The sequence below is a fragment of the Marmota marmota genome, unplaced genomic scaffold, assembly GCF_001458135.2.
Source record: "Marmota marmota marmota unplaced genomic scaffold, marMar, whole genome shotgun sequence".
Classification (NCBI taxonomy): domain Eukaryota; kingdom Metazoa; phylum Chordata; class Mammalia; order Rodentia; family Sciuridae; genus Marmota; species Marmota marmota.
The window spans coordinates 12,323,786-12,339,764 of NW_026000205.1; the positions used below are offsets into that span (position 1 = coordinate 12,323,786).

Consider the following 15,979-nt stretch of genomic DNA (forward strand, 5'->3'; position numbering starts at 1 on the left):
AAGGCTAGCAAACAACAATCTCGGCTGGGCGCAGTGGCATACACCTGTAATTTCACTGGCTGTGGAGGCTGAGGCAGAAAGATCTCAAGTTCAAACCCAGTCTCAGCAACTTAGTGAGGCACTAAGCAACTTAGCAAGACTCTGTCTCTAAATAAAATATATTTAAAAAGGGGCTGGGGATGTGGCTCAGTAGTTAAGTGCTGGGTTCAATGCCCAGTACAAATAAAATAAAATAATCTCCAGGAAAGAAGACTTCATAGACTAAATGAAATTCAGTTTGGTGGAGGGCTTGGAAAAACCTTAGAATACAAGTCAAAAAGAAGAGCACTGAGAAACTCCAAGAAAAACAAAAGGCTATCCAGTAAATAATGGCCCAAAGGAGAAATGGTTTAGATTAAATTAGAAAGTTGGTTCAATGAGTATAAGAAGAATGGAATAGAGTCCAATTAATAGAGAATATGGAAGGAGGGCTGGGGATATGGCTCAAGTAGTAGCGCGCTCGCCTAGCACGCGTGAGGCACTGGGTTCGATCCTCAGCACCACATAAAGATAAGATAAAGATATTGTGTTCATCTAAAAGCTAAAAAAATAAAATAAATGAGAATATGGAAGGAGAAAGAGGAAGGGAAGGGAAGAAGGGACTGATCAAGAACTAATCAGAGACTCTAGGGAGAAAATGTTTTTTTAAAAAAATCAAAATCAAGATAATACATACAAAATTGAGGACAGTGGTTTCTTTTGGGTGAAACAGAAATGGAATACTGCTTGGTTCCTCACTAAACAATATTTACTTAGTCATAATAAGTATTAGGTACTAGTTGTGATCAGTATCATAAGCATGTTAAGAGGATTTAGAACAAGGGTGTGTGTTATCTTTGCTGCATATCAGGTCAGTAGTGGATAAACAGATAAAAATAACCAGTAAAGACCCGGCCTGGTGGCGCATGCCTGTAATCCCACTGGCTCTGGAGGCTGAGACAAGAGGATCCTAAATTCAAAGCCAGCCTCAGCAACTTAGCCAGGCCCCAATGAACTTAGTAAAACCCTGTCTCAAAATAAAAAATAAGGGCTGGGGTTGTGGCTCAGTGATAGCACGTGTAAAGCACTGGGTTCAATTCTCAGCACTGCATATAAATAAATAAAGGTCCATCTAAAAAGATATTTAAGGGGGCTGGGGTTGTGGCTCAGCGGTAGAGCGCTCACGTAGCTCGGGCGAGGTCCTGGGTTGATCCTCAGCACCACATAAAAATAAATAAATTAATTAAAGATATTAAAAAATTTAAAAAAATAAAAAGATATTTTAAAAAAACCTATACCCAAATGTTTAAAAAAATAAGAATAAAAAAGGGTTGATGTGGTTCAGTGGTTGAGAGACCTTGGGTTACATCCCTGATACAAGGAAATACTAATAACTTATACATATGGAAAAATGTACAACTTCACTCAGAAATGCATGATCTGTTGATACCCCCCAGCTTACTTTGGCAATGTTGTGTGATGGACCCCAGGGCATCATATTTCTATGCAAGTGCTCTACCATGGAGCTACATCCTCAGCCTCTGTTACTATTTTTCATTTATCATATCGGCAAAGATTTTCAAGTTTGTTGACAATGTACTGATGACTATATGATAGCTACCCTAAGAAACTATTGGTTGAATTGTAAATTTCTACAATTTATTCTGAGAATGACATAGCCCATATTTATTAGATCTACAAAGCTATATCTCCCATTTTTCAAAAATTCCAGTTCTTGGAACTTATCTTACATATTCTCTCTCTCTCTCTTATTGGTACTGGGGATTGAACTCAGGGTCACTTTATCTCTAAGCTACATCCCCAGCCCCCAGCACCCACCTTTTAAAAAACTTGAGCCATCGGGCTGAGGTTGTGGCTCAGTGGTAGAGTGCTGGCCTAGCATGTGCGAGGCCTGAGTTCAATCCTCAGCACTACATCAATCAATCAATCAATCAATCAATCAAAGGTGTTGTGTCCAACTACAACTAAAAAACAAATATTAAAAAAATTTGAGGGCTGGGGATGTGGCTCAAGCAGTAGCACACTCGCCTGGCATGCGCGGGGCGCTGGGTTCGATCCTCAGCACCACATAAAGATAAAATAAAGAGGTTGTGTCCACCAAAAACTAAAAAATAAATAAATATTAAAAAAATGTTTGAAACACGATCTCATTAAGTTGTTTAGGGTCTCACTAAATTGCTGAGGCTAGCCTTGAACTTGGAATCCTCCTGCCTAAGTCTTCAAGATTGCTGGAATAATGGGTGGGCCTCACTGTGCCCTCCCCATCTTCAGTCCTAGAGATTGAACCCAGGGCCCCTTGTATGCTAGGCAAGTGCTCTGTCACTAAATATACCCCAGCCTTTTTTTTATTTTGATTTTGAGACAGATTCTTGCAAAATTGCTAGGACTGGTTTTGAATTTGTGATCTTCCTGCCCTAACCTCCTGAATTGCTGGGATTACAGGTATGTGCTATGGTGTTTAGCTAAACTCATGTATTTGTGAACTGATTCATAAAGATTCTTCATTGCAGCATTGACTGTACAAGTAAAAACTGGAAAACAACCTAGCTTCACTTATCTGTGAGTCTGAGGAATAGTGAAGAGACTTCTCACCTTAAATCCTTTTATTTATTCTTTTTAAAAAATATTTATTTGGGACTGGGATTGTGGCTCAGCGGTAGAGCACTCATCTAGCACAGGTGGGACCCAGGTTCGATCCTCAGCACCACATAAAAATAAAGGCATTGTGTTGTGTCCATCTACACCTAAAGAATAAATATTAAAAAAATCAGGCTAAAATAAAATACATTAAAATATATATTTATTTGTTAGTTGTATTTGAACACAATATATTTATTCTATTTATTTATTTATTTATATGTGGTGCTGAGGATCAAATCCACGGCCTTGCATACACTAGGCAAGCACTTTACCGCTGAGCCCCAGCCCCAATTCTTTTTTTTGATACCAGGGATTGAATTCAGGGGCATCTATCACTAAGCCGCATCCCCAGCCCTATTTTATATATTTTTTTAGAGTCAGGGTCTCACTGAGTTGCTTAGTGCCTCACTTTTGTTGAGGCTGGCTTTGAACTCGAAATCCTCCTACCTCAGCCTCCCAAGTTGCTGGGATTACAGGGGTGAGCCACTACTCGGGGGGTTCTATTATTTATTCTTAACTGTGTAAATCCATATATAAAAGCCAGAAGAACAATCTGCTGAGGATACAACCTCATCCTCCATATTATAGGATTCTGCCACAAATGACTCTGGAGCACAGACTGAATCCTGGCAGTGTATGCCATATGTTCCAATTTCTAGAAGCAAAGGGAACTACCACCCTGGATTACTACACACATCTCCTCATTTCTTGCCTTAGTATCCTCCCCTTCCTTTTTTTTTTTTTCTTTCTTTTCTGGTACCAGGGGTGGAACCCAGGGGCCTTTAACCACTGAGCTATATCCCCATCCCTTTAAAAAATTTTTCTTTTTTTGAGGTTTTGCTAAATTGCTTAGGGCCTTGCTAAATTGCCTAGACTGGCTTTGAATTTGTAATCCTCCTGCCTCAGCCTATTGATTTGCTGGGATTACAAGTGGACCACTGCATCTGGCTTGCCTTAGTAATTTATTTTCAACATAGCAGCCAGAGACACTCTTAAATAAATAAATAAAAATTATTTTATCTTTGAAATTCTACTGATTTTTGAATGTGGGATCTCATTATGTTGCCCAGGCTGGCCTTGAACTCCCAAGTTCAAGTGCTCCTTCCCACCTCAGCCTTCCCTGTGCTGAGATTACAGGCATGAGCTACTCTACCTAGTTTTGGATTCTTTTTTTTTCAGTACTGGGTATTGAATTGAGGGGGTGTTTTACTATTGAGCTACATCCCAGTTCTTTTTTGAGTTAAGGTCTCACTAAATTGTCCTGGCTGGCCTAGAATTTGCCTAGGCTAATCTTGAATTTGCCATCCTCCTGCCTCAGCCTCACAAATTGCTGGGATAACAGATGCGGGCCACCATGCCTTACTCTAGCTTCATATTCTTTTTAAAAATGCATCAGATTGCCGGGCGCAGTGGCGCTCACCTGTAATCCCTGTGGCATGGGAGGCTGAGACAGGAGGATTTCAAGTTCAAAGCCAGTCTCAGCAAAAAGCAAGGCACTGAACAACTCAGTGTAGACCCTGTCTCTAAATAAAATACACAAAAATAGGGCTAGGGATATGGCTCAGTGGTTGAGTGCTCCCGAGTTCAATCCCTGGTACCCCCACCCCCCAAAAAAAACAACACATCAGGTTGTCAGTTTTGCTCAAAACCTTTCAATTGCTTCCTCAGAATAAATGCCAGTCCTTACAGTGGCCCCATTGTCCCTCCCTGCCCAGCCCCCATTTACTCCAGCCTTGAGCTCTACCACCCTCTCCTTCCTTACTTGACCAGTCATGGCAGGGTCACTCCCGCCTTCAGGGGCTTTGCAGCTGCAGTTTCTTCTGCTTGAATGTCCATTCACCTTCTCAAGGTCACTTTTTTTTTAAAATACTTATTTTTTAGTTTTAGGTGGACACAGTATCTTTATTTTATTTTTGTGGTGCTGAGAATCGAACCCAGTGCCTCATGCATGGTAGGCGAACTAGATACCACTTGAGCCACATCCCCAGCCCTCAAGGTCACTTCTTAAATTTCAGCTTCCCTGACCTATTTAAAATTGGAAGTAGCGCTCACCAGCCCCACGTGCCCTGACAGCCTCTTTCACCCCCTTCCTGGCTTTTTCTCGTTAACACTTGAGCATCTTAGTGTCGCCTCCTAGTGGATTGAAAGACCAATGAACCATGTTTTTGTTTTGTTCACTTGTCAACTTCCTCTCCAATTACAACTAAACCTCTGCTCCACAGTAGTTCAATAGCAGTCCCCCTCCTTCCATAGAAAAATCAGTAAATAGAAGTAAACACTGAAACTAAAAGCAGAAGGCTAGGGGTAGGGACGAGATTAGCATGATTGCTGCTTTTGTCACAAACTCTTTGGTGGGATTTAAAACACACTCACACACACCCCTCCCATCAAAGTAATTTTATTTATTTATTTATTTTTGGGTAATGGAAATTGAACCCAAGGGGCACTTAGCCACATCCCCAGCCTTTTGTATTTATTTATTATTTTCCTTTTTTAAAAATTTTTTATTGTTGGTTGTTCAAAACATTATATAGTTCTTGATATATCACATTTCACACTTTGATTCAAGTGGGTTATTATTTTCCTTTTTAAAAATATTTATTTTCTAGTTTTAAGTGGACACAATATCTTTATTTTACATTTATGTGGTGCTGAGGATCGAACTCAGTGTCTCAAGCATGCTAGGCAAGCACTCTACCACTGAGCCACAACCCCAGCCCAAGCCTTTTGTATTTAGAGACAGTCTTACTGAGCTGCTTAGGGCCTGGCTTGCTAAATTGCTGAGACTGGCTTTGAACTTGTGCTCCTCCTGCCTCAGTCTTAAAGTCCCTGGGATTACAGGCATGTGCCACCATGCTCAGCTCTGAAGAACACTTATTTCAAGAGTGGTAATAAAGGACTCAGGCAAGCAGTCTAAGGAGCAGTACTGAGGTTAGGAGGAAAATCAGGTGCATATGGTAGCCAGGGAGGCAGGAATATTCTAAGGAAGTGATCAACTGTACAAAATACTTCTTTAAAATAAGAAAACTGCAAAAGGCTCACTCACTGAGACATCATTGGTGACTTAACCAAGAACTGTTTTAGTGGAGTAGGTCAAGTGGGTTGAGAAGTGAAAGGGTAATTAGGAATCCTGACAGAAAAAGAGCTAAGCAGGAGGATGCAGGCCAGCTAAGATCAGGGATACTTTTCTTCAAAAAGGGAAACAAAACAAAACAAAACAAAACCCAACCCTGAGTTCCATCCCCAGCCAGCACTGGAGGAAAAAAAAGTTTGTGGTAAATATGCCAGATAACTACTTATAATTGTTATAAACATAATTACATAGACAACATAATATGCACTAGCATAATAATTAAATGCTAATGAAAAAGATTGCTTATTATGATGAAGTTGAAGATACAGGTAGAGATCAATCAATAATGTAAGCCTGGATGAGGTACAAAGGTAACAAACCTGTAATCCAGCTACTAGGGAGGCTGAGGCAGGAGGATCACAAGTTCAAGGCCAACCTAGGTAACTTAGTGAAACCCCGTTTCTTTTTTGTGGTACTGGTTATTTAAATCATTGAACTAAACCCCCAGCACTTCCCTCCTTTTTTAAAAAAATAGTTTTTAGTTGTAGATGGACAATACCTTTATTTTACTTTTTTTTAATGTGGTGCTGAGGAGTGAACCCAGTGCCTCACATGTGCTAGGCAAGTGTTCTACCATCAAGCCACAACCTCACCCAGCATTTTTTGAGACAGGGTCTCACCAAATTGTTCAGGCTGGCCTTGATCTTGCAATTCTCTTGCCTCAGCCTCCCTAGTCACTGGGATTACAGGCATGTGCTATTGTACATAGTGAAACCATTTCAAAAATGAGACAAAAGGGAGAGATGTAACTCAGTGGTAGAGCATTTCCCTACCATACCCAAGGACTTGGGTCTGATCCCTAGTACTGCAAAATAAATACAGCAAGTCAGCCTGGGAGTGGTGGGAGTTAGAGAAAACCAGGGATTGAACTCAGGGGCATTCAACCACTAAGCCATATCCCTAGCCACATTTTGTATTTTATTTAGACAGGGTCTCAGAGACAGGTCTCTGAGCTGCTTAATGCCTTGCTTTTGCTGAGGCTGGCTTTGAACTCGTGATCTTCCTGTCTCAGTCTCCTGAGCTGCTGGGATTACAGGTGTGTGTCCCTGGGCCTGGCTCCTTTTTGCCTTTTCTGTAAGGCCACCAGGCCTCCTTTTAGTAAGACTGGCTGCAGATGAAGTTGGTTGAGCACTTGAGGCAGTTCCCATCCCACTGCTTGTAGTTCTCTTTGAAACAGATGGCCATACCACTTGTGGACAGCATGGTGATTAGAGAAATACATTTTGTTGACAATGTTGAGGGCTCAGCACAGGGTAGTAACTAGATCAAGAGTGGTATTAATTTACTTTCCTGGATCCTCTTCCTCAGAACTCAACCTTCTGGGTGAAGACACTGACCATAGAGATGAAGGGTTTCTCTAGGCAGAAACAAAGTAAAGAAGTTTAGGATATTTGCAAGATAAACGATGAATCATGGGGGTCCAGGCTGGTTGGAGATGGTGCTGGGAAAGCAAAATGGATGAGCTTATGAATCCAGAGAAAGTAGAAAGATCCCAGATCTTTAGTTCTGTACCAGGCTAAAAGCAGTTACTAAAAAAAAGGGAGTACTCCCCTGCCCCCACCCATTCTTGAGCAAGCCAGCTGCAAGACCAAAGCATGGGATATCTATTTTTTTTGGAGATTGTACTAGGGATTGAACTCAGGGGCACTGGACCACTGAGCCACATCCTCAGCCCTATTTTTGTATTTTATTTTGAGACAGGGTCTCACTGAGTTGCTTAGTACCTCAGTCTTGCTGAGGTTGGCTTTAAAGTCACGATCCTCCTGTTTCAGCCTCCCAAGCCACTGAGATTACAGGCATGTGCCACCACACCTGGCTCAAAGCATGGGATATCTAAATCTGCAGTTCAGAGGTGTTGTACTTGAGGTTGACGGACAAAGTTCAGGTGTGTTCAAGACTTTGGGTGGGAAAGGATGAGAAAAAGGTTACACAGGACAAGAACGGGAGCCAGACTGTGGGTTGGTGTGCAGTTAACAGAGCAGACTGTTAAAAGTTTGGCTTTTGACTGAAATCTGGAAACATGGTTTTAAGTCAGTTCCCACCATTCCAGGAACTCGTCGGAGTGGTTCACTGTGTCTAAACTGTACAATGTGCTTTACTTCCTTAGTGTGGTGTTCTGCCATGCACCAGGCAAAGGCTGCCTATATAACCAACCCCCAATAAAAACCCTGGGCACTGATTCTTAAGCACATCCTGGTTGGCAACATTCCACACATGACCACAACTTACTGCTGGGGGGAGTTAAGCACATCCTGAGGCTTCACTTGATCCTAAGTACCCTTTGAGAGCTGGAGCCTGGTTTCCTCTAGACTTGGCCCATTGTCTTTCCCTTTTGCTTTTCACTGGGTATGGTTATCTTGGGGGGACCCAATACAGATGGGCATGTCACAAAGTTGAAGACATTATAAAGGATAATAGGGGAAAGAGGCATTAGATGATTCAAGATGAAGGTCATTACCAGGTTGTTAAGATGATCATAACTAAGACAGAATCACATGTACCTCAACAAGGGGAAGCAGGGATGCCACACTCAAATCCTGAAAAACTGATGTTGGGAAGAGGTGGCACAGTGTTCTTAGGGAACATAAGAGACATAAGAGATCTGCTTTAATATGCACACCTATGTATGTCTCTACATCAGGGTTTTCTGGTACTTGAAGTAGTACACTAGTGTGGAGCAGCATTGTAGCTGGGAACTACTAAACTGTTCACATCCTCAAGAAGTCTAGACAGCATTTCTCCTACTCTAGTTCAGTAGTCTCTTGTGGAGAAGAAACAGTGCTAGCTAGTATTATTTTAATAGCCCCAAAGCTAGAAATTCCCCAAGGGGATAAACTGTGGTCTACTAACACATGGAATATTATGGATGAATAATATGGATGAATCCCACAAAGAATGCTGAGCAAATAAGCCAAGAATAATTATACACATCATAGTTTCATTTATATTAAAAAACAAAAACCCAGCTATGATTGATGCTCTTAGAAGTCAGGGCAGTAGTCTTCCCCATTCCCCCATTTTTTCAGTAGTTAGTCTTGAGTGGGTAGAGAGTACTGGTTAAGGAAAGCAGCAGTGTGGGAGGATGTTTGGGCACTGTTAATATTCTGATTCCTGGGTTACAAAGACAATTATGACGTGTATTTTCCTATATGTACATACTTTAAACAGTGCTACCTAATAATTTCATGAAAAAAGAAAACAGTCAGTTTCATATCAGAACATAAACACCCAAATAGTGTTAACATGGTGAGCTTTTCAGGTAATGGGCTTGCAGATGATTTTTTTTTTCTTCTTTTCCTTTCCTTTTTGAAGGCTGAAGTGAGAGCATCACAAATTCAAGGTCAGTCTCAGCAAAGGGAGGCCCCAGGCAAAATAAAATAATAAAATAAAAAAAAAATAAAAAATAAAAGTGTTGGGGATGTAGTTCAGTGGTAAAGTACCCCAGGTTCAATCCCCAGCATTAAAACAAAACAAACAAATAAAACCCCATATTTCCCCCCCTTTTAAGCTGCTTTTATGATAGGAAAAAAAAAACCTGTATCTAATTCTATTTTATAAACTACGAATTCCAATGCTCCACATATTTGTGGAGACAAAGAAACACTATCAATACTGGGGAATACAGCAAGGGAGAGGCTTTCCCCAATTAACCCAGAGCCGGCAGCTGGAAGTTTGTGATTGGCTCCTCGGCCCCAGCAACAACCCAGAAAGAGAGAATTTACAAAATCTTTCAGCACAAGCGAAATCCTGCATTGCAATGTTGAGATTTGCATTCTCATCAACAACCCTGTGTGAGGCTGACACCCAAGGATTATCTGCATTAGGTGAGTATTAGGATTACAGAAGTACACTCCAGACACTTAGCAAACACACTCCTTCCTCTGTACTGGAGTGACTAAAAACCATTCACTGGAATTCATTAGAATCTCACATGGTCCTAGCCTCCTCAGAGCCCGATCAATTTTGGCATTTTTCATCTTCAGACTACTGTAGTCTGGAGAAGGCAAGACTTTCTGGGCCATGAGCTCCCTTGCTGGCTGCTCTCAGTGGTTTCTGTGCCACTAAGCTGAGTGACTATGAGTCACTTGTAAGAAAGACTCAGTATTGAACTAAAATATGCTTCATCCTCAAAGAGCTGCTTTGTTTCCCTATAAACCACAACATGGTTTATATTTTAAAGCATTTCCTTAAAAACCAACATTATGACCTGAAATTAGACTCTGGTTTATTTTGATATGTTTATGACTTAAACCTGGGGGGAAAAAAAAAAAAAAATATATATATATATATACATACATATATATATATATATATTTTAATCAGTCAGCCAAGTTCATTACATATGAACTGAGCTGGAACTTTAAGGACACCCATACCACAGGCTGATAGCTCTGCACCATTACGGAGAACAAAAAAATCACATTAGATTCATTGTCCTATCTTGTGCTCTTAGGATCCAAATTTTCAAAACCACTGACTCTGAAAACAGGTTAAGAACCTTTGCATTGGGCTGGGGTTGTAGCTCAGTGGTAAAGTGCTTGCCCAGTGTGTAAGGCACTGGGTTCGATTTTTAACACAGCACATAAATAAATAAAATAAAGGTCCATGGACAACTAAAAAGAAAAAACAAACAAACAAACAAAAAAACCACACACACACAAAGAAACAAACGAAACCCCTGTATGTTGCTCCTCAGAAGGCTGAGCCTGTTCCCATCAGACCAGTGCTTTAATCATGTACCTCTCTTCCCAGTGCAAACACCAATAGCTAGCTAGCTAGCTGGCTAGCTGGCTGGCTGGCTGGCTGCTGCTGGCCACCAAGCTTCTGCACTCTCTCTCACTTTCCTTAATTGACTAACTCCTAATCAGATGACACCTCTTCCAAGAAGCTGTGGCCAACTTAGGAGAGGCTGAGACAGCCTACTTAGCAGTTTCCCATTTAGCATCCTCAAATCCAGAGGATAATGGCAATCTACCTTATTCTCCAAGTTTGATTCCAACTGGTCTAATATTTGTCAATGTTTACTTGTGTGTGTGTTGTTGGAACTGAACTCATGGGCTTGCAAGTACAAGGCAAGTGCTCGACCACTGAGCTGTATATATCCCCAGCCCTTGTCTGCTTTTAAAAATATAGTAATAACAGGCAAACCGAGCAAACTGGTGACATCTGAGCTCCTATAGGAAGAGATCATGCACTCTGATTACCTTATAACATGACACTCCCCATCACAATTTAAATCAGTTTCATCTCTAGAGCAGGGAACTCCTACAACACATGAAGTCCAGACATGATTAGCTATAAAGAGTGAAATCAGAAAATTTAATCATTCTCAGGAAAAGAAGAGGTTGCTTCTCAGCATATGCAGTGAGTACAGGGGTCCTACAGGAGCAGCTTCTCTGATAAGCAGATAACCCAGAGAGACAGGGCTAAAAGCCACGTTAAATTAAGAGAGACAACACACATTCATTTCCTTTGTTTATGTGAAGAATAAACAACGAGGACTTAGTCTTTGAAGCAGACAAACCTTGAGGGAAACTTCAGTCTCACCCTCTCCTCCATATTCTATCCTACAGAAACATCCCCACCTCCTCTTCTAATTAGTCCTTCCCTGTCCTCAGTCCCAGTCCCAACCTGGATAGTGGAGTTTTCAAAACTTGGGGAAAAGGATATGAAATTCTTGTGGTAACTCTACCAAGGCACTAGATCAATCAATTATGATGTTCTTCTCCCCAAACCTGGCTGATCAGAACTACCTATGTGGCTTTATAGTACCTTATTGGCTTAGTTTTTTCATGTCACAATCTTTAACTCAGGAGTGTCTTATACTCAGAAAAGGAAGAAAAGAACTTTTAGCTTTCCTTATATATCTATAATAATAAAAAATAAATCTCAAGAAACAAAAGTTAGAAATTGATTTAGTTATTACAGAATATAAACATTATCATAACTCTAATCACACATACATTGACATATATATTTTTTGTGGTGCTAGATATGGAACCCAGGCTTTGTTCCTCCAACCTTATTAAAAGATGCTTTTCATTATATTTAATTTATATTGGAAGAGAATGTTACTATTTAAGAGAAAGAACTTTGACAAACATTTTTTATTGAACAGTTTTATTCTGTTTTAGAATAAAAACCTTGCTTTAATATTGTAAGGTGCACTGCAGGTACGCCATGCTGCCAGTTACTTTTGGGACAACAAATGTCCCAGTCAATGACCCAGAGAGCTGGGAAAAACGAGTGAACTCATACTTTCAGAGTGTGTAGAACTGGTATTTACAAGTTTTTCTTCTTGAAATTGGCCTGGGACTTCTCAGTCTACACAGGTATTGCCACAGCACTTGCTTTGATGCTCGAATGCCTCAGAAATACGTTCATTATCATGATTTGTGGGTCCTCCAAAAGGTTTAGTTGTTAACATGCAAGCAAATAGTACTAAACAATATTATCTAAACTATGGCTGCCAAGTACTGGATCTTAATAATGAAATCAAATTACAAAACATTTCCTTGTAGAGCTATACAAAAGATACAAAATTAAAATAAAAATATCAACCATCTTTAAATATTCCAATTCTCCTACAGTGCAGTTTTCCACATCTTTATCACTTCTGAATGTTTTAAGGAGAAAGTTAACAAAAATCAAAGTAGATAAAAATATTTAAATCTTTGGATCCCTTTATTCCATGGCCTTCATAAAAACACAAAAGTGGCCAGATTTTTTTCCACTATAGCTTAAAATATCAAAAAGATTTATTAGTAATTTATAATTAGCAATGAACTCTATACTGAGTCATCTGTGGGTCACAGGCCCAATGTTAATAATAATGTGTTACAAGTTTTCAAAATAATTTCGAACATTCTGAATCCTCTTGAAATATAATGGAATGAGTCAATGTTATCACAACAAAACTCCAGGCATATCAGGAAAAACAAGTTAACTGATGCCTAGTTTTAAAAGTCTTAAAAAAGGGGGATGATTACTTATTTGAAAATACAGCTAAGTACATTCTTATCTATGATTATTTACATTCATATACTGAAAATATTATTTGGAGAAATCCTGTGATATGCCATTTGCTACAAAATGAAGTTCTTACATTGAGCATGAAGAATTTATCCTTTTTAGATAATGGAAGAATGTATCAAATCTTCATTTCTGTTCCAAACATTAAAAAATAAATCAAAAATATTAAGCCTGGAAAGACAAGGGAAAAAAAGACCCACCCATAACTCTGTTCCTCAGCACATCAACTTCTGCAAGGACACAGTATGTTTGCTGACTTTAAAATGTTTATTCTTTAAAAAATTAGTTGCTTTTTATACAGCTATACAAAGTTCTTAATGTTTCTTTGGCAATGGAATATAATGGAATTTTACAACTATATAAAAAAGTTACCTTTGCCTAAGAAACAGTATTTACTGTGTGTACATAGTTGACTGACAAAATTCTCTACCATCCAGCACCCTAATTGACGAAATAAGCTACCTCATATTATAGGATTTCCAAAAAGAAAGAGGAAGATAAAGACACACACGCGCGCACACACACACATACACACACAACCTTCTGTGGCTCAAAACACAGTATCACGGCCCTATCTGCAGGCAACTTGCAATAATTGCCAAATACAATTTAGTGATAAGAAAAATCCTTTCAGTGATGAAAAAATACTTATAAGTCCATTGAAGTACTGCTTTAGTTTAACTATACATAAGAAATTACTTAACCCTTCTGCTATTCCAAATATATTTAGTGCTCATTTTTTAAGATGAGCCTTCCTCCCCCCAAAAGTAACTGCATTGTATCTTTGAAATTAAGCAGAAAAATAAACAAACAAACAAAACCCAGTGCTGGTGACAAATATACAGCAAATTCACTTCTTCATTCTTCACAAAGACTGAAACCAATTTTCAGAACCATGAAGAGCTAGAAATTCACCTATTTTCAAAGACTTGCTTGTAGACTATGCAGCAACTTTGTTGTCTTTCTAAAAAGGTGGGGGAAAAACAACCCAATTAGTCAATGCTCCAAAATTACTGGTTTATTAATGAGTCTTGTCTTTCTTTTTCATTTGCTTCAGTTTATTTAAAAAAACTTTTTTTGGTAGTTGTAGATGGACAGAATGCCTTTATTTTATTTGTTTATTTTTATATGGTGCTGACAGATTGAACCCAGTGCCTTACCCATGCTAGGCAAGTGCTCTGCCACTGACCTATAGCCCCAGCCCACTTTAGTGTATTTTAAGTTACCTCTAAATACACCCTTCCTTTTACTTTCATGGAAACTGATTTCCAGGAAACATTTTTCATAACTTCCACACTAAGTAGAAGCATATTATGTATTTAACAAAATTTTCAGTCAGCACAGGTTAAAGCAGTGTTATTGTGGGCTGGGTGTGGCAAAAAGCCACCCTAGATATAGGTATACCCCACTATCTTTGGTTGCCCAACTTAGTAATCAAATTCTTCAAATACAACTGACAACTCTTTTAAAATAAGCTTCATAAAACTGTGGAGTCTTTGAAAAGTCTTTATTAAGCAATAAAATACTGAGACAGTAAAATAACATTTCCTGCTGGGCTTGGTAGCACACACCTGTAATCCCGGTGGCTTGGGAGGATGAGGCAGGAGGATCAGGAGTTCAAAGCCTGCCTAACCAATTTAGCAAGGTGCTAAGCAACTCAGTGAGACCCTGTCTCTAAATAAAATACAAAAAAAAGCCGGGAATGTGGCTCAGTGGTTAANGTTGGGTGGGGGGTGGCAGGGGGAAACTCTTCAAAATGTCACGTTAAGGGAAAGCAATAATTCAGAAATCTATTTGTGGTGTGTGTGTACGTGCATGTGCATGCACACTCTCTAAAAATGGAACCCAGGGGTGCTCTACTGCTGAAGTTAAATCTCCAGTCCTTTTTAATTGTTATTTTGAGACAGGGTCTTGCTAAATTGCTGAGGCTGGTCTCAAACTTCTGATCCTTCTGCCTTAGCCTCCCAAGTTGCTGGGATTACAGGCATGTACCACTGTGCCTGGCTAGAAATCAATTTTAAAAAACAACTCACAAGGGGCTGGGATTGTGGCTCAGAGCGCGCTCGCCTAGCATGTGCCTAGTGAGGCACTGGGTTCGATCCTCAGCACCACATAAATATATAAATAAAGACATTGGATCCACCTATAACTAAAAAATAAATATTAAAAAAATAGATAAAAACCCCACAAATCAGAAGTTAGTTATGAAAAACAGAGTTGATGGGAAATTAAAAATAAAATGTAATCAAGTGAGAAAGCAATAAAAATTTAAATGAGCCTCCCAGTGAGACTAATTCTAAACTAAAGGCAGAGTCAGGGCTTCTATTTGCCTCCAAACTAGCTGCTACTATGTACACACAGTTGGCCCTCCATATCCCTGGTTCTTTATATGCAGATTCAACCAACTGTGGATAGAAACTATGGAGGGGATTCCATTAGTACTAAAACATATGAGAGGACATGTACAGGTTATATGTGAATACTATGCTACCTTACTTAAGGGACTAGAGCATCCACAAATTTTGGTATTTTCGGGGGTCCTGAAACCAATCCTACGTGGACACCCAGTAATGACTATATCTGATTTTTACTGCTAATTCTTTTTTTTTTTTTTTACCTTTCAGAAAACCACAGCTTTTGGACCCTAAAAGGTCTGGATTGGTCGTACTGCTTTCTGAAAGGTAAAAAAACAATTAAATAAATTGGGAGATGTTATGGTTGGCTTTGGTGGGGGACAGTGGGTTCATCTTTAGCTCATTTATTTCTTTACAACATTGTACTATGCCACATATAATTCAATTTAATAATACTGTACAAATAACATTGAACAAATGTTGCTATATAACATAGATGAAATTAAGTATTTCACCCTGTTTCTAAATTTGAGTAAGAATCAGAAAGCCAGGTGCAGTGGCACATGCCTGTGATCCCAGCAGCTCAGGAGGCTTAGACAATAGGATCACAAATTCAAAGCCAGCCTCAGCAAAAAGCAAGGCACTAAATAACTCAGTGAGACCTTGTCTCTAAATAAAATACAAAATAGGGCTGGGGGTGTGGCTCAGTGGTAGAGTGCCCCTGAGTTCATTCCCCAGTACCCAAAAAAAAAAAAAAAGAATTAGCAGTAAAAAATCAGAT

General features: G+C 39.5%; 1 protein-coding gene across 4 annotated transcripts in view; it reads right to left on the reverse strand.

Annotated features, from left to right (window-relative positions):
* Positions 1-7,011: 7,011 nt before the first annotated feature.
* Positions 7,012-15,979, reverse strand: part of Lsm14a (LSM14A mRNA processing body assembly factor) — a 66,465-nt gene continuing 57,497 nt past the window's right edge. For 2 of the 4 annotated variants that reach the window (XM_015496919.2, XM_015496917.2), the window contains one exon: positions 7,012-7,169. In XM_015496919.2, coding sequence (XP_015352405.1) covers positions 7,095-7,169 — 75 coding nt within the window. In that variant the 3' untranslated portion in view covers positions 7,012-7,094. Of the gene's footprint in view, positions 7,170-13,092; positions 13,809-15,979 lie in introns of those variants that run through there. The other 2 variants (XM_048790963.1, XM_015496918.2) reach the window with 1 other exon arrangement.